At 42.1% G+C, this 19,814-nt stretch overlaps 1 protein-coding gene across 1 annotated transcript in view; it reads left to right on the top strand.

Moving 5' to 3' along the window:
- The window catches only part of LOC120043605 (unconventional myosin-XVIIIa-like), a 94,913-nt gene extending 91,018 nt beyond the window's left edge, over positions 1-3,895 (top strand). Inside the window, exons 38-40 of the mRNA XM_038988170.1 lie at positions 2,668-2,790; positions 3,406-3,499; positions 3,716-3,895. Of these exons, the coding sequence (XP_038844098.1) occupies positions 2,668-2,790; positions 3,406-3,499; positions 3,716-3,895 (397 nt within the window). The remainder of the gene's footprint in view (positions 1-2,667; positions 2,791-3,405; positions 3,500-3,715) is intronic.
- The last annotated feature ends 15,919 nt before the right edge of the window (positions 3,896-19,814 follow it).

The following is a 19,814-nucleotide window of genomic DNA, read 5'->3' as shown; positions in this document are numbered from 1 at the left end:
CCTCCATGCTTCACAGTGGGAACCACACATGCTGAGATCATCCGTTCACCTGCTCTGCGTCTCAAAGACACAGCGGTTGGAACCAAAAATCAAAAATTTGGATCCACCGGTCTAATGTCCATTGCTTGTGTTTCTTGGCCCAAACAAGTTTCTTCTTATTGGTCATTTAGTAGTGGTTTCTTTGCAGCATTTCGACAATGAAGGCCTGATTCACGCAGTCTCCTCTGAACAGTTAATGTTGACATGTCTGTTTGTTGAACTCTGTGAGGCATTGATTTGGGCTGCAATCTGAGGTGCAACTCTAATGAACTTATCCTCGGCAGCAGAGGTAACTCTGGGTCTTCCTTTCCTGTAGCGGTCCTCATGAGAGACAGTTTCATCATAGAGCTTGGTGGTTTTTGCGACTGCACTTGAAGACACTTTCAAAGTTCTTGAAATTTTCCGGATTGACTGAACTTTGTCTTAAATAATGATGGAGTGTTTGTTTTTGCACATTTGAGCTGTTCTTGCAATAATATGGACTTGGTACTTTACTAAATAGGGCTATCTTTTGTATACCACCCCTACTGTGTCAAGATACAGCTAATTGTCTCAAACGCATTAAGAAGGAAAGAAATTCTGCACATTAACTTTTAACAAGGCACACCTGTTAATTGAAATGCATTCCAGGTGACTACCTCATGAAGCTGGTTGAGAGGATGCCAAGAGTGTGCAAAGCTGTCATCAAGGCAAAGGGTGGCTGCTTTGAAGAATCTCAAATATATCTTGATTTGTTTAACACTTTGTTGGTTACTACATGATTCCAAATGTGTTATTTCATAGTTTTTGATGTCTTCACTATTATTTTACACTGTAGAAAATAGTAAAAATAAAGAAAACCCTTGAATGAGTAGGTCTGTCAACTTTTGACTGATACTCTATATGTAATAAATAAAGGTAAAATATGTAACAGAGATATACAACCAGTGGAGGCCGATTGTCAGAAGCAATTAATGTCGAGCTCTAAATCCGGTGCTCCCTGGAGCCTCAGCGCTGTTTCGCCAGTGGTGTGAGGCCAAGGACATAAATTGTGTGACACCATTTGCAAAGCCCTCGATTACAAGCCGCCTCTGTGTGTGCCACAGCTGCTCCAGTGCAGGTGTTGGTGTGTATGTGGGAAAGATGTGCGTAGTTTTGCCTTGTAGAAACATTTTGTTCTCCATAGAGACTTGTTTGAACGTGTGGTTTATTGCCTTGTCCTGAGCAACATATTGCTAATAAATATGTAAATATGTGAGCAGGGGGATGCTGCCCAGTGGTCTATACCACTTAACTATTACCATTTAAGAAGGCCATCATCGAAGACCTCTTTGAATATGATGCACTATGTTGGCTCGTGATTAGCACTTTGCATTCTTTCCCAGCCTCACCAGATAAGCTGGGACAGGGGAGATCTGTGCCTTGCTTTGGTATTTGTATTACTGTCATGCCACATCAGACACTGAACATTGTTGATTGGATTGACGTCAGACACTGAACATTGTTGATTGGATTGACGTCAGACACTGAACATTGTTGTTGGTTATGATCCAAATGATTACTCCTTGACTGCAGTGTGTGTTCTTTGAGGATGTTCCTTTATAGCTCATTCTGTTACTATAAACTAATGAACCCTGCTAGGCTTAATGGTTCCCAGACATATTTGTTCATAATCTAAGTCTTTAGACCCTGTGGGTGCCCTCCCTCTTCCCTCCTCCCCTCTCCCGGAGACAAACAGATACATAATGCAGAGGCAGAGATGCTTCACCTCTGGGAGTGAGGAACAGATGAATCCGGATTGAAATGTGCCTGCCGACCTTTCAGAGGCATGATCTAATATACTTTCTCCTTGGGTTCCTTCCAGTCTCTGTTTACTGCTTGTTATTGTCAAGGCCAGGGCTAGAGGGCTGTCATCGGCTCAGCCCCAATAACAATCTACATCAACAGGCCACGCTCAGCCACACACCACAGAGGCCTTAACAGCCTGGCTATGGCCACCGAGTTAATTACGCTTTCATGAGCTCCATTCATTTGCATTCTGCCCTGCTCGGAGGCACCACGAGTCGTTTCGCTCGACCGCCCCCGTCGTAAGTGATTATACACTTAACATGGGAAGTGAAAGCACTCAGGTACTGTACCCATATTTATGGATGCACCAATTGTCTAATAGCTGTTTATTCTTGCTTTCAAATGAGCTTTGTTTTAGTTTTTTCATCAAACTTAGTTACTTTCGCATAACTTTAGCTTTGTGACAGATAATTTGATTAATATTCAGAAAGTAGGAGTACAACACTTGACTAGTAAACTAGTTTGCGAATGGGTGCATATGGGTTTGTCATTGCTCGAAGTCAATGGGCTGTTGTGGTCTCCCTAAAGCTTGCCTTCCTTTACATTGTGCTAACCACAGTTTGCCACCATGACTGGAACACATCTGCTGTTTGACTAACTGCATCAGAAAGCTGTTATGACATTCATAACTTTTGATTGGTCTGTGTGTGTGGGTCATCTCTGTGTTGTACTTCCTGTCCAAACCAACAGTTGTCCTCTGTGGCGGATCTGCAATAGCCCTCCCTGGGCTTAAACTGCTCTGCCTCCTGCAAACAGCAACATAACAACACTGTTTGCTCTCCTTCAACCTCTTTCCCACAGTGGTGACGACTTGGACATGGACTCAGAGGTGGAGGACCGTGTGGACGATGTCAAGTCCTGGCTGTCCAAGAATAAGGGATCCACCAAGACCCTGTCAGCTGAGGGCCATCTGAAGAGCTCCAGGTCAGTGTTGTGTTGTCCTGTCTGTCTGTTGGGCTGTTTATCAGCCTCCTCAGTCCTCAGGCACTTCATTATGATATCACCCCCCTTCTTTCTGGCTGGTCCCTGATAGAGCAGTGCAGGCTTCCTCATTCCCATCCTATATACCTTTACCCTGCTGAAAGCTAAAGAGCCCACGATTACCTGAGGCAGGGTGGAATGGAAGGGTAAGTATTTCATGAGATTAGGTGTCATCTCTCTCTGCCTCCCTATCATCCCTCTAATGACAGCAGGCAGAGGGAAGCAGGCGCTGTGCTGCCTGTCAGATTTATTGAAGTGGCCCATGGCCAGCTGGCATGTCTGCTAAATGGCCCCTCTCTCTGCTCTGCCTGAGATGAATACATCTCCTCCCCCTTGGCAGACAGCACAGGTTAGCCCCGTATATACCTGCTTTCTTTGATGAGCTTTAGCAGATCGACTCACAACCTAACTTTCCTTATTAGACTCGCTTCAATTTCATCATTTCTCTCTCAAGTCTCTAAATTCTCATCTGTTCTCTATCTATTTCTCTCATGTATCTATGTTGATTGTTTCCATGGTGTCCATGTTTCCTACACCCTCCTCCTCATGGCCTCTCAGAAATGCAGTGAATGTAGATGCAAAGGAAGGGAAAGACGGTAAGGAGATAAAAGAGAAAAGGAGGGAGCAAGGAAGGCAAAGAAGTAGACAGCAGGTCGGTGTCTGTGATGAGTTCCCTTAGCTACAGGAAGTGCTCCAACCTGAAAGACTCCATCGGATGCCAGGGGGATGAGAGCTCCCTCTTCAGTACACCCCGGACCGCACCTTCCTACGCAAGACCAAGTCTAAGTCCACAGACTAGGATGACAGCATGTTGGGACTTCTTTTAAGAGCTGATCAAGATGATGACCATGGCTCGGTCATCTCCCAGGCCTACTCTGAGGCCACCAGCAGGGCCAGGAAGGGTCTGGAGTGCTGCTGGGCCCCACACAGCCCTGACTTTGACAAGGACTCCAAGGTGTTCTTCCTGGCCCCTAGCATGCCGAACATGGAGGATGATATTATGACCAGCATTAGCAGCATCACCAGTGTGAGCCGTGAAGAAGGATGAGGGTCTGGGTGGTATTTTCCAGTGTGCGTCGCTCAGTGTCTGGCTCGGTAGTGGACTAATGCACCAGGTCTTCCAGCAGCTCCAGCTCCCGCAGCACCACTAGCTCCAGCTCCCGCAGCACCACTAGCTCCAGCAGAGGCAAGGCCAAGAAGAAGAGCTCCTCAGACAGCTCCTCAGACTCAAGACGACCGTCGCAACAGGTGGATCTCCAAGAAGAAAGGCAAGAAGTCCAGGAAGACTCCAGGAAGGAGTCCTCTTATTCCAGCTCGGCCTCAACTGACTCCTACCACAGCGCCAACAGTGTGAAGAGAGGTCCAGCCCGCCCTGCCTCAGATAAGGAAGAGGGCGCTGAACAGAGACCCCAAGAAGAAGAAAAGGATGGACAGCACAGTGATGAAGTATTTCTACAAGTCTGATAGTTGCTAAAGCCCCTGGCCTGCAGTAGGTTATGCCTGGGAATGGAGTGAAAGCATGGTGACTCTAACCAAACCTGTTGACTTTATAGCAACATGTTAACCTTGTCAATTGAATAAATACGTAATCAAACAAGTTGAAGTTCATGTCAGGTATGAACTTGAAGGTAGCCTAGCGGCAGGTAGCCTAGCAGTTTAAATGTTTTATTTAACTAGGCAAGTCGGTTAAGAACAATTTCTTATTTTACAATGACGGACTACGAGTTAAGAGCATTGGGCCAGTAAACGAAAGGTCGCTGGTTCGAATCCCCGAGCTGACTAGGTAAAAAATATGTCTGTGCTCTTGAGCAAAGCACTTAACCCTAATTGATCCTGTAAGTCGCTATGGGTAAGAGCGCCTGCTAAATTACTAAAATGTAAGTAAGTGTTTATCCACTCGGGGTGGGTCCAGGTAGAAATGAAGTATCACAGAATAATGCATTTCTTTTTGAGGAGTAATGATGACTCATGACAATTACTTAGATAAAACATACTTTGTGGCATAAGGTTCCCCATCTCTAAGCATATAAAATGGGACACATAATTGTCTGTGCATGTAAATAGAGATTTCTCCCTGAACGTGGTGCATGGTGATGTTTTGAATGTACAAACTAGTAGACAGCTAGGTGCCCATGTGATTAATGACTGCAGTACAGCACAATCCCTGGTACACAACCATCCATCAAGCACGACCACTTTAAATGTGCTCCCTCCAGGCCCCAACAAGACATAACTATACACCTAATTGAACATGAACACTGATTACTGCATATAGCCACCATGTATTTAATATGCTAGATTGAGGGTAACCATACAGTATGTCAGTTTCTTTAACAGCAGGATAATAATAATAGAAATGTGGGCAGAGTCACTTTGACTATAGAGGTGATGTTACCCAGCTTAGTATATTTACTGTACCACTGCGTTGGTCTTATTTCATTATGTTGTCAAAGTAAAAATGGATGCTCTACTTTAGCCCTGAAGCAGGGTTATGGAGACTGATCCCTAACCATGCTAACCTTAAACCTTTTCTATTTTCACTCTATCCTTCCACCTCACCATATGGCTGTTACGAAGCTTCCAGAGAAAGGAAAATAACACTGTAAAAAAACAGGCATATGTTCTGACCTTGAAATCCAGTGTTTTGGTTTGTTTGGCCCTTGGCATCCCTGCATGATCTTTGCTGCACTATTGATTGACACAGTGGAAAGGGTCATTGTGCTGCGCTGCTATTGGCGCAGCTTATACTGCTGTCCCTGGCCTTGACCCCTGGAGGAAGCTTGATATGTGTCCTGTGACCTCTACAGATCTCAAGCACCCGTAGTTTTCAGCCAGGGTTCAGTTCAGCAGTGTTTCTCCTATATAAAGCCCTCTTTCTCCTCTCTCCTCCCACAGCCCTCTTCTGTACCGGAGACACCGCAGTGAAGAGGATGAGAAGGAGAGGGGTTCCAGCAGACTCTCGGAAGGAAAGTGACAGTGATGCAATGCTGGCAGAGTCCACAGCGTAACAGAGACTAATACTACATCTCTCTCTTTAACCACCATCCTACACGTACATACCAGAGACGGATGTACCATCCTTTTATATGCTCATAATACCCCTCCCCCATACCATCCTCATATGCACATAAGTGAGCAATGCTAGCTAGCACCAGAGGCAAGGGCAGGGGAAAGTCAGAGTGCACATACAACTTCTATTGAAATAAAACATGTTATAGCCATTTTCACTTGCTACTAAGAGCTTTGAAAAGAACAATCTCTCACAACATCTCTCACAACATATTTTCCACCTCAACTCTACAGCTTTGAAGTGATATAAGTAGAGATTATCACCACTGGCTTATTTAAGATAGCCTATGAAAAGCAGATGCATTCTCAAACTTTTGTATTATTTCAGCCAGTAGTTTTGAAAGTATATTTCAGCCAGTAGTTTTGAAAGTGGTGCTCACAAGCCAAAAGTGGACCCTGTTTTTTGGGTAGTACGTCATAATGTGATATGTTATGAATTTGGATCCTGGAGTGCATCTTTAAGCTGCTGTTGTCATCTCTGTTTGAGGGCTGGAGAGCTTGTGGTTTATTCAAATGACTGTATCAGGCTGTCTCCCTACAACCTGACTTCTCACTGCAAGTCCATACACCTGACACTCCAGCATATCCTCCTTACCACTTAGAAATGCACTTGTCTCCTCGACATGTGTTTGGACTGTCTGCTCTTGCGCTTCAAGGAATATTTAGCCAATATCAGTGTATAGAAGAAAGACAAGTATTTATCTTGCTTCAATACTGTTTTGATTTTGAATGGTTCTTAGAGAATGGGAGGGAGAGCTGCTGTGAAGGGATAGGGCTTTATGTCACATGCGTTGGATCTGGTACATTTGCATACAGTAGTTGATGCTGGAATGGTTTTGGTCTGGCTCGTTTGAAGCTTCGCCATGCGTTTGTTTCTTCCTGTCATGTCTGTTGGTTTTCAAAGGGAATGCATTTACTTTCTGCTATGACGGGGGCTTTCTAGGGATCTTGTTCTCTTTCTTTAGCTATCAAGATATACATGCACTGAATATCAGGGGAAAAAGGGGTTTTATGAGGCAAATTGTCATAGTGCTATAAGTCCCCTGTCCCTCATGGGGGGGGGGGGGAAGCATGTTTGCAACAGAAGTTCTGATATAATCCCTGGATGAATTGTCTCATGTAGGATATAGCTGTGTCGTTCCACTAATTGGGTGCCTTTTGAGTAGTGTAACACCTCATTTTTAAATTCTTTCATAAAGAGCACATGCGCCTTCATAAAAAAGCATTTTTTTCTGTCTCAAGACAGGAAACAGGGAGGCGCAATTGAAAGTAAGCTTCACAAAAAAAGTATCATTGTTAAATGTCTAGCCTGTCTACCGATCGGTAACAGAGTTGACATGTTATGTTCAACCCGTTCACTATTCCACCACAAAACACCAGAACATGGCTGAAAATAGTAGAGCCAGCTCACCTGCTTTTCCACTAGGATTTTACTATTAGATGTTCAATGTTTCTTTTAGAAGAAAATATACAAAAATGAATAGTTTCACCACATTAAAATGAGAGTTCACTTCACATAGCAGGGTTGACCATAAAGGAGACCTATTTTTATTTTTTACAACCAAATCTCAATTTTTGTTTGTAAATGGCGTGCTATAGACGGGTCGGATGGGATTTCACATGTTTTTGAGAAACTTACTCCAAACAGCACATCACTCTCTCATCCTCGTTGTGTAGTATGTGGGCCAACAAAACACATAAACAAAGGCTCCAAAAACACCGAAATATGTCCTTTTCGAAACATTAAAGCTCTCAGTATAGTGATACAGGTCTTTAGATGTTGTACACATGAAATGGTGTCATTCCGAACTTTATCCGCAATGATACCATTTTGTTGCGACTCGAGCGATACCGCTTTGTCCCTTCTACAAAATAAAGGAAACACTTGAGTAAATGGGTGATACAAAGTATATAGTCTATTGAAAGCATGGGTTGCTTCTACACAGAAAGTTCCAGCCCCTTGTAGAATAGCTTTTCAGGCAGCTTGTGGTGGCCCAACACCCTATTAAGACACAATGTTGGTGTTTTCTTTATTTTGAAATAAAGAGATTTGGTTGTAAAAAATAACCTCTCCTTTAAAATGAGGGACAGATGTAAACAAATCACTAATCACATGAAATAAATAATATTCTTCAGAAATTGCTTTTTGTCTAAGCAACAAAAATAACTAGGGCTTAACAACAACGGTGAACACGTGGAGAAATGTTGGGATTAAGAGATGTCAAAATGATAATATTTTTCATATAAAAATCTGATTTATTGAATTCTCCATGTGATCTATATTAAAGGGCACTTAAATGAATACAAGTCTTTTAAAAATGTGAAATTGGTGCACAGTTTCTACTTAAAATATTAATGTGATGCAAAAGGCACTAATTTCATGGAACGAATTTGGCCTTACTGAGTGACAATGATATCCTTTAGTTTAACCTTATGAATTTTCAGTCGTAAATGTGGAAATGATGTATCTATGTCCACACGTGTGTTTTCATGTGTCCACGTCTCCATTGCTCCTGTCTGTTCATGTGCATTGGAAGGAAATGTTTAAAGTGTGTGGGACAGACTATTTTGCATATCTTCTCAGGGGGAGCATAACTCTGCATATCTTTTCCCATTTCCTGTTTTTCTATGCATTAGATACAAATATTAATATGGAACATAGGATAATTTGATGTCAATGCTTCTGAGTAGTGATTTGTTAAATAAAATGTATGTTTGCATCTTGAGGCATTTTTGGCTTTACACACATAATATATACAATGTTTGAAATGATTCTATAATTCATCATAGCTTTTCAAACTGGTTTGTTTATTTTCATTATTGAACAATTTACCTCTTGTGATAGGAATTAATTTTTGCTTTAGTTTTAATGTAAATAAATGCAGGTGTTTGTTTACAATAACATTGTGTCTTGTTATTGCGTGGTGGAATGGTAATACAGTTATAGTTTGGAAGTGAAATCATCAGAAGGAAAGGTTTGGATGGAAATAAGGATGAGCTATTTATTGGCAACAGCCGGACAATTTTACTGATGTGCTTGACAGAAATGTTTTTTTCTCATCTCAAGTGGATCACTTGATCATACCATCCATCTTTCCCCTGGAGAGGAGAGGGGGAAAAAAACTCTTTATTGAATTTTAATAAACACAACCAGACATAACCACAGCAAATGTCTGAACACTGCTCACACTCACTGTCGTGTTGTTAACAAACTATGCAACTAGCTTACACCGGTAAACAAAATGTAAGACTAAGGGAGTGAACATTTATTTATAATAAGGGTTACATGGAGAAAATTGGACCACTCTGAAATGAAAATGGATGGCCCTCCTTTCAGAATAATATATTTGACCTAAACCCTCCCTAAACACTTAAAATAAGTGACCCTCCCCTTTACCCCAAATAATAATTAAAACAAAGTGGATAGCAGAAAACATTTATACCGTTTACCCTCACTTCTTGGACACACCAGAGTATGTACAGCTTTAGAAACGTTTTTTTAGTCCTTTAAGCATTACATGGCGATGCAGGAATTTTGCACAGGGCTGCTGGCCACACGGTCGTGGGTTCACAGGTCACCGTGGACAAGAGTAGTGGTAGAAAGATCTCCTTTATAGTAAAAGCATATTGCATGAATCTCATCGTGTTTGCAGGTCAGAGGGGGAAAAAACGCTTTCATTAACATTTCATGCAATTCTGTGATTTTACATATTAGCAAAATCCTTTTTAATACCGCACAAATTACTGAAATTACAGGCTAAGAATGGACCGAGAGATGGGCCAATGTGTTCGTCTTACCATATTTCTCCAACGCCAAGTCAGTGTGTCTTGTTTGCAATGAAACTGGCCCCTGTTGGCAAATAATTACATCTGTGACATCATTAGGAATCTGAGCATGGTACTTTCAAAAGTTAGGCCTACCTTTCCACCCCAGACAGAGTAGACCTACCTTTCCACTCCAGACAGAGTAGGCCTACCTTTCCACTCCAGACAGAGTAGGCCTACCTTTCCACCCCAGACAGAATAGGCCTACCTTTCCACCCCAGACAGAATAGGCCTACCTTTCCACCCCAGACAGAGTAGGCCTACCTTTCCCCTCCAGACAGAGTAGGCCTACCTTTCCACTCCAGACAGAGTAGGCCTACCTTTCCACCCCAGACAGAGTAGGCCTACCAGAAAAATGTCATCTTTAACTGCTGGCTACTCTTCTTCCATGGCTTAACCCAACCAGAGAAGGCACAGGTGTTTCCCTAAAAGCTGTCTTGGTTTAAACATCTATTGTACAGAAAGTGAATAGCTTAATCAATTGATAGTGACAGAATTAGATTACTTCCTAAGCAAAATAAAAAAATGTATCTCCTCGGCTATAGGTTGTAGCTCAGCCTCTGAATGGCAAATAAACGCTAATATATCCATATGTATCAGTCACATCTTTCCTGGGTATTATACAGCTTGTTTCTACCATAAAGCATCACGTACCAAAGCGCTGTTATAGATGACTTTATATAATCAGATCCGTTTTATTTTCTTATCTTAAGCTAACAAGGGGTAGTCCTGTTTTTCTCTTTCCATTTTCTTTAATAAAAGTTAGGCCTATGGCATACCCTCTTATATCCTCTCAGTCTTGGTTTTAACTTCGCCTACATCCCTGTCAGTGAAGGGCTGTTATTTAAAGAGTGCATGGTGGGTGGAGGAATTGACCGACAAATCTATGTATATAGCAGCATATAGCCTGGATAGGTAGGCCTACCTCATTTCTTTAATAGGAAGGAGTAGGCAACGACGCAAAGCCCTCTTGTTAGAAATGAATGATGCCTACTCAAATGTCTACTTTCAGCATTTCCGATTGATTGTGCCGCAGCTGCTGCTTCAAGTTTCAGCATCACAATGTACAGAGTATTCACACCCCTTTTTCCACATGTTGTGTTACAGCCTGGCTATTACATTTGTGTCACTGATCTACACACAGTACCCAATAATGTCAAAGTGGAATTTCGTAGTAGAAATTTTGATTTTTTTTTTTTTTTTAAATCAGCTGAAATGTCTTGAGTCCATAAGTATTCAACCCATTTGTTATGGCAAGCCTAAATAAGTTTAGGAGTAAAAATGTGCTTAACAAATTACATAGTAAGTTGCATGGATCTGTGTTCAATAAAAGTGGTTGACATAATTTTTAAATAACTACTCCATCTCTGTACCCCACACATACAATTATATGTAAGGTCCCGGAGTCGAGAAGTGAATTTCAACACAGATTCAACCATAAAGACCAGGGAGGTTTTTCAATGCTTCGCAAAGAAGGACACCTATTGGTAGATGGGTAAAAATAAAGCAGACGTTGAGCATGGTGAAGTTATTCATTACAATATGGATGGTGTATCAATGCACCCAGTCACGACAAAGATACAGGCGTCCTTCTTAACTCAGTTGACAGAGGGGAAGGAAACTGCTGAAGGATTTCACCATGAGGCCAATGGTGACTTTAAAACAGAGTTTAATGGCTGTGATAGGAGAACTGAGGATGGATCAACATCATTGTAGTTACTCCAAAATACTAACCTAAATGACAGAGTGAAAAGAAGGAACCCTGTACAGAATACAAATATTCCAAAACATGTATCCTGTTTGCAACAAGGCATTGAAGTAACACTGTTAAAAATGTGGAAAAGCAATTAACTTATTTTCCTGAATACAACACATTACTGAGTACCACTCTCCATATTTTCAAGCATAGTAGTGGCTGCATTATGTTATGGGTATGCTTGTAATCGTTAAGGACAGGGGAGTTTTTCAGGATAAAAAATAAATGGAATTGAGCTAAGCACAGGCAAAATCCTAGAGGAAAACCTGGTTCAGTCTGCTTTCCAACAGACACTGGGAGACAAATTCACCTTTCAGCAGGACAATAACCTAAAACACAAGGCCAAATCTACACTGGAGTTGCTTATCAAGAAGACAGTGAATGTTCCTGAGTGGCCGAGTTACAGTTTTAATATAAACCTGCTTGAAAATGTATGGCAAGACCTGAAAATGGTTGTCTAGCAATGATCAATAACCAATTTGACAGAGCTTGAAGAATTTTGAAAAGAATAATGTGCAAATGTTGCACAATCCAGGCTTGGAAAGCTCTTAGAGACGTACCCTGAAAGACTCACAGCTGTAATCGCTGCCAAATGTGGTGCTACAAAGTATTGACTCAGGGGTGTGAATACTTATGTAAATTAGATTTCTGATGGGTGAGAGAAAAACATCTATATAATCCGTTTTGAATTCAGGCTGTAACACAACAAAATGTGGAATAAGTCAAGGGGTATGAATACTTTCTGAAGGCACTGCAAGTTTACTTGAATCTGGCTTATTGTGAGGTCAATAACTCTGATAAATAGGCCTACATCAGGGGCAAAAAACATATTGTTTTTAATCAAATAAATTATTGTAGTAGCAAGCTGTCAAAGTTGACCTCCGGTCTTCCTCCTCATCTTCGCGCTCTCCTTCTCAAACTGAACAGAACATAGGCTTTAGGCATTTTTGGGATTAGGCCTAATCAAAAGTTATTTTCAGAAGAAGCCTTTGACTCACCTCCTGAACTGCCACCATAGAACTACACAGCACAGCCATTGGTTAGGCAGCTTACAAAAAAGGTTTTGATCAGCCAGAGCAGGCCTGGGCTCAGGGTTGGAATATCCATTGCAGTGTGTAATGCAGCCTCATTTTATTTACAGCGGCTATCTTAGAAATATAACTTTGGTCTGTGCTTCTCCGAGCATACACTTCATAGCCTATAGGCTATGGATCATTTGATTGTGACCACATTAAATAGCCTATAGTCGCACTGTCACGTTCGTCGTAATCCTCCTCGTCTGAGGAGGAGTAAGGATCGGACCAAAGCGCAGCGTGGTTTGAATACATTCTTCTGTTTAATAAAGAAGAAACGAAGAACACTTGACAAACTTACAAAAAAACAACAAAACGAACGTGACGCTATAAAACGAAAGTGCAGACACAAGCAACCAATGTATAGACATAGACAATAACCCACAACCCATAATACAAAACAGACTACCTAAATATGGTTCCCAATCAGAGACAACACAAAACACCTGCCTCTGAGAACCATATCAGGCCAAACTAGAAAACCCCACATAGAAACAGACAACATAGAACTGCCCACCCCAACTCACGCCCTGACCATACTAACTAAAGACAAAACAAAGGAAAATAAAGGTCAGAACGTGACACGCACTTGATATTGCACGCCCTGCAGAGAATCAGAGAAGAGGGGCGGCATCAGAGACACATCGATATACACTGAGTATACAAAACATTAACAGCACATACTCTTTCCATGACATAAACTGACCAGTTTAAAGCTATGATCCCTTATTGATGTCACTTGTTAAATCCACTTCAATCAGTGTAGATGAAGGGGAGGAGACAGGTTAAAAAAATATTTTAAGCCTTGAGACAATTGAGACATGGATTGTGCATGTGTGCCATTCAGAGGGTGAATGGGCAAGACAAAATATTTAAGTGCCTTTGAACGGGGTATGGTAGTAGGTGCCAGGCGAACCGGTTTGTGTCAGGAACTGCAACACTGCTAGGTTTTCACGCTCAACAGTTTCCTGTGTGTATCAAGAATGGTCCACCACCCAAAGGACAGCCAGCCAACTTGACACAACTGTGGTAAGCATTGGAGTCAAGAATGGGTCGCTTTCGACACCTTTGAGGCTGTTCGGAGGGCAAAAGGGGGGGTGCAACTCAATATTAGGAAGGTGTTCCTAATGTTTGGTATACTCAGTGTATAGCCTAATAAGCAACTAATTCTAAAACACTGAGAAATATAGAAATTTCATAAATTACAAATGACATGACCCTGGACTAGACTGAAAAAATACCAAACCCTCCCCTTGACTGAAATTGAAAATGTATGACCCTGCCCCGGCCATTTACCTCCAGGTACCCGTTCTGTAAATTTGGACCCATCCCTAAACTTCGTACAGTTCCAACAACAAAAGCAATCGATAGAAACTAACTTGAACATCAGGCATTGTGACAGAGAAGTGAAGCTTACATAGATGCTAAGTAACTGATTACTATAGCTTACTACACTTGTTGACGTTCAGCCTAACAAATTCCCTGTTTACTGTCTAATCCTCTATACCTCACCACAAACTGTTCTGTGCTGCCCCCTACGATGGGGAATTTTCCCAGTAATCTTTCTTTCCTTAAAGCTAGAATTCTTAGTTGCTACATACATTTTTGATTTACAAATGAATGATATATATCCATTGATTCTTGAAAAATATAACTTATAGATGCCTCATGAGCTTAGTTCAACTGTCATACCCCATCAGAATCCAAAATATACACTTGTTTAACTACAATGTTTGTAAACAATGTAAACACTGTATAGCCTCAACATGGTTAAAACTATAATTGTGATATCATGTATGGTCAGTCCCTTGCATCCATAGCTCTGTCAATACATTTGAGTGGTTACATTTCTCCGGGCCCGTCCCTCAACAATATACCAAAGCAGAGGCAGGGTGACCACTGTTATTGTTAAATGAAGGATTCTAGCTTTAAAGCCTTTCCACTGAGTGGCAGATTAAGTTCTCCTGATTTTACTTCTTTGGCGTTAACGTTGTTACAGAACTCAGTGGAGCGGGGAGGCATCAGCCTAACAAAGGCAGGCAGCGTTGTTTTTACTGAGCTCTTTAGCTGTTTACCATCACTGTTGTTGGAGTTTCACTCGCTGTCATTTTTATTTTTATTTCACCTTTATTTAACCAGGTAGGCTAGTTGAGAACAAGTTCTCATTTGCAACTGCGACCTGGCCAAGATAAAGCAAAGCAGTTCGACACATACAACAACACAGAGTTACACATGGAATAAACAAACATACAATCAATAATACAGTAGAAAAATATATATACAGCATGTGGAAATGAGGTAGGATAAGAGAGGTAAGGCAATAAATAGGCCATGGTGGCGAAGTAATTTCAATATAGCAATTAAACACTGGAATGGTAGAATGTGCAGAAGATGAATGTGCAAGTAGAGATACTGGGGTGCAGAGGAGCAAGATAAGTAAATAAATACAGTATGGGGATGAGGTAGATTGGATGGGCTATATACAGATGAGCTATGTACAGGTGCAGTGATCTGTGAGCTGCTCTGACAGCTGGTGCTTAAAGCTAGTGAGGGAGGTAAGAGTCTCCAGCTTTAGTGATTTTTGTAGTTCGTTCCAGTCATTGGCAGCAGAGAACTGGAAGGAGGTGGCCAAAGGAAGAATTGGCTGTGGGGGTGACCAGTGAGATATACCTGCTAGAGCGCGTGCTACGGGTGGGTGCTGCTATGGTGACCAGTGAGCTGAGATAAGGCGGGGCTTTACCTAGCATAGACTTGTAGATGACGAGACTTGTAGATGATGTCATGGCCCCCCCATAGCTCTCTGTTACAATGAGTTGATATGCGGCCACACTTGTCCTATTCAGACATTGCATTTGGCTGGGTCTAGAATGCTGTCCATGTTCACCCAGGAGATTGGGTTCATTTATCCTAAAGTTTGATGTCACTTAATGATAGTGGATTAGTATCTTACCCAGCAGGTGTTGACGTGTGGCATTCCATTTGATCAGGGGACATATCCACTGTCATGACGTTGGCCTGGGGGTAGGTTTATGACAGTCATAAATACCTCTTCCCCCCTTTTTCCTCTCTCTACCCTACCGATGTGACATTTGAAAATCCTTTGGTTAACATAGAGATTCTGGGAACATCAGAAGGTGGGGGGAAATGTACTATAATCTGGCAATCCGACCAATTGAACATATGCGGTGGTACTTAATGAATATGATGTCAGTTCGGTTGTCATCTGAGACATTCTGATCAATGATAGAATGACATAAACTCTACAGTGAAAAGTCTGCACATTGTAGTTATCGGAGTCACATGGAATTGTTGTTCAATTTAAATGTTTGAATATCAAATTATTGGTGAAGAGATGAAATGTAATTTTAGCTTCCAAATGAGAGATTTGGGTTTTCATAAGGTTAGGGCTCTGCTCAATCAGTGGCCTGCCCCTGTGAAGAAACATGGGTTATAAAACTTTTCAAGCCCTCCTCTCCCTTCCTATATAAAGCCTTGACGACAATATAACCTCCTGTTCCAAGTACGTGAGGTCTGCAGCCTTTTGCGTTAAAAGGACTAATATGTCAACTACAGAACTAAGCCAACCTCAGCGTGAGCTTTGGTTGCGAATGGTATGAACTTTGAACTCTTATTCACTACAGAAGTGATACCTCCTAGCCGTTGAGTTAGCAACAGCAGCTGCAAACGAGGGCTAGGAAAGAACAGACAGAGTATCCCGTCTACCACACAACGACGTTACTACAACGTATTCGATTTACCACCAGAGACATTCTTCAAAGGACTCGGTTGGGCAACACTGCCTTCCATCTACCACCAACCTACCGAAGCGCAGCTCATAGTAAATATTTATTGCATTTTCCTTTTCCAAATGGGCGGTAATTTAGAATGCATAAAATACTGTATTTACGATAGCATGGCTTCTCCCTTGGTTCCTCAAAGTCTTCCCGCTCTTTCACTCAAACCCAGCCCCCTTTTCTTTTGTGTAACCAGCTGTCATATCTGTTCCGCCCGCTAGGGATGTTTTCCTTTATGACGTAATTTGTAATCAAGGTATGATTCATTCTGTGTATATGTAATTCTGTGTGATTAGTTAGGTATTTAGTAAATAAATAATTAAACCCAATTTTGTATTGCTGATTCAACTTGTTAGCCAGGGTTCGTGAAGATAACCAAGAATTTACAACTTTCAGATGAGACTGAATTAAGGTGACGATTAATATTGACTGCTATTGATGTAAAATATTACTAGGTCTTTAAGAGTTTATTCGGAAGATAACAGCTCTATAAATATTCTTTCGTGGTGCCCCAACTCTCTAGTTAATTACATTTACATGATTAGCTCAATCAGGTAATATTAATTACGGAGAAACTATTTTATAGAATAGCATGTCATATCACTTAATCCAGCATAGCCAAAGACACGACACCACATTTTGGCTTTGGACAGTGTGGCCTGCCAATGTACCGGCAGGCAGAGGGGATGTGTCTTAACTTAGACCTCATCCTCTGTACTTAGTACTCAAAGTTTCCCGCAGGCAACCTTCTGTCAATAACAGGATGATTGGAGGCGCTGGGATACGGCCTTCAGGAGCCAGGTGAGGAAGCTGCATTCATTTGCAATTCTGGGATGAAAAGACTCAGCGGAGTGTGTTGCTTTGGGCGCTTGCCTTTGTTTGCACATCGTTTCCACTCCAATGAACACTGCACAGCAGTGGGCCTTTGTCAGAGGGCTCAGAGGTAAGCTCAAACAATGTTTATATTTTGCATAGGTCTTTACAGGGCCTGGGGAACAATACAAGCATTTCCCCTCTATGTGAGATTCAATGACATCGCCTATATAAACTCAGCAAAAAAAGAAACATCCCCTTTTCATGATCCTGTCTTTCAAAGATAATTTGTAAAAATCCAAATAACTTCACAGATCTTCATTGTAAAGGGTTTAAATATGTTTCCCATGCTTGTTCAATGAACCATAAACAATTAATGAACATGCACCTGTGGAACGGTCGTTAAGACACTAACAGCTTACAGACGGTAGGCAATTAAGGTCACAGTTATGAAAACTTAGGACACTAAAGAGGCCTTTCTACTGACTGGAAAACACAAAAAGAAAGATGCCCAGTATCCCTGCTCATCTGCGTGAACGTGCCTTAGGCATGCTGCAAGGAGGCATGAGGACTGCAGATATAGCCAGGGCAATAAATTGCAATGTCTGTACTGTGAGATGCCTAAGACAGCGCTACAGGGAGACATGACGGACAGCTGATCATTCTCGCAGTGGTAGACCACGTGTAACAACACCTGCACAGGATTGGTACATCCGAACATCACACCTGTGGGACAGGTACAGGATGGCAACAACAACTGCCCGAGTTACACCAGGAACGCACAATCCCTCCATCAGTGTTCAAACTGTCCGCAATAGACTGAGAGAGGCTGGACTGAGGGCTTGTAGGCCTGTTGTAAGGCAGGTCCTCACCAGACATCATCGGCAACGCACAAACTCACTGTCGCTGGACCAGACAGGACTGGCAAAAAGTGCTCTTCACTGACGAATCACGGGTTTGTCTCACCATAGGTGATGGTCGGATTAGCATTTATCGTCGAAGGAATGAGCGTTACACCAAGGCCTGTACTCTGGAGCGGGATCGATTTGGAGGTGGGTGGTCCGTCAAGGTCTGGAGTGGTGTGTCACAGCATCATGGGACTGAGCTTGTTGTCATTGCAGGCAATCTCAACGCTGTGCGTTACAGGGAAGACATCCTCCTCCCTCATGTGGTACCCTTCCTGCAGGCTCATCCTGACATGACAATGCCACCAGCCATACTGCTCGTTCTGTGCGTGATTTTCTGCAAGACAGGAATGTCAGTGTTCTGCCATGGCCAGCGAAGAGCCCGGATCTCAATCCCATTGAGCACGTCTGGAACCTGTTGGATCGAAGGGTGAGGGCTAGGGCCATTCCCCCCAGAAATGTCCGGGAACTTGCAGGTGCTTTGGTGGAAGAGTGGGGTAACATCTCACAGCAAGAACTGGCAAATCTGGTGCAGTCCATGAGGAGGAGATGTACTGCAGTATTTAATGCAGCTGGTGGCCACACCAGATACTGACTGTTACTTTTGATTTTGACCCCCCCCCCCTTTGTTCAGGGACACATTATTTCATTTCTGTTAGTCACATGTCTGTGGAACTTGTTCAGTTTATGTCTCATTTGATGAATCTTATGTTCATACAAATATTTACACATGTTAAATTTGCTGAAAATAAATGCAGTTGACAGTGAGAGGACATTTATTTTTTTGCTGAGTTTAGGAGAAACTATTTGATTAAATGTTTTCTGTGAGCCAGAAACAGAATTATTATAACGTTTTGGGTGGGAAAAAGTTAACGCTGTTATGTCTCCCACCAATTTCAGCACTGCAGCTCTCTATCTTGAACTACAAGCATGCAGGTGGCCAAAACGCTCCTGCCATGCTCTGTGTCCCTGCCAAAGTGGAAGTGCTGCGCCTATGTGATGAGGTCTCAGTATGTTTCCCAGAGCAGCTTGCTCTGTCTTAGGGATTGGAAAGAGTGAGCGAGAAACCCTCCCTCATGGGCCTCTGACAGTGAGAAGCCGTAGAAAAACCATCTGACACTTTCACAGTCTCCCGAAAGCACCAAGCTCATTACACTTCTATGTAAATATGTCCGTTGGTTTCACCGATGTGCTGTGATTCTATTCCTGTTGTCTATTCTCACCTGCCCTCTCTGTCTCTCTATTGGCAATATTCATGAGTATACATGTTTTGCTTTTTTAACTTGGCTTTGATGTAACTTTGCTTAGACTTTCCTTAAAAGGTATGATGCACAAACTTCCACATGCAGTAATGCATACAGGGATTTTTTCCATTGCATTTTCATGTAACCCATGCTGCAGGGAAGTATTGTTTGTCTTTTGACATTAAAGTATAGCTCATGCATTTTCCCTCACTAGCCAGGTCTGTGATCTTGAACTCCACATGAAATATTTCAAATCAGAAGGGAAAGAAGTGAATGTCAATCTATAATTTTGGCACCAATGTGAGCCCCCACTCCCCTCTAAGCGATTTCACACCCACTGTTCTTTCTCTCTCAATTCTAAGGGCACCAGCCCTCTCCACTTAAAACAAGGTGTTATTAATGTTACTGGTTAACACCTTGCATTTACTATGCGTGTGTTTTCATTTCAAACTTCCTTGTTGGCTCGCTCATACAGCCCACGACAATAC

The sequence above is a fragment of the Salvelinus namaycush genome, chromosome 3 (genome assembly GCF_016432855.1).
Source record: "Salvelinus namaycush isolate Seneca chromosome 3, SaNama_1.0, whole genome shotgun sequence".
Classification (NCBI taxonomy): Eukaryota; Metazoa; Chordata; class Actinopteri; order Salmoniformes; family Salmonidae; genus Salvelinus; species Salvelinus namaycush.
The sequence above is the reverse complement of the archived record's forward strand: the minus strand, read 5'-3'. Positions and strand labels throughout refer to the sequence as shown.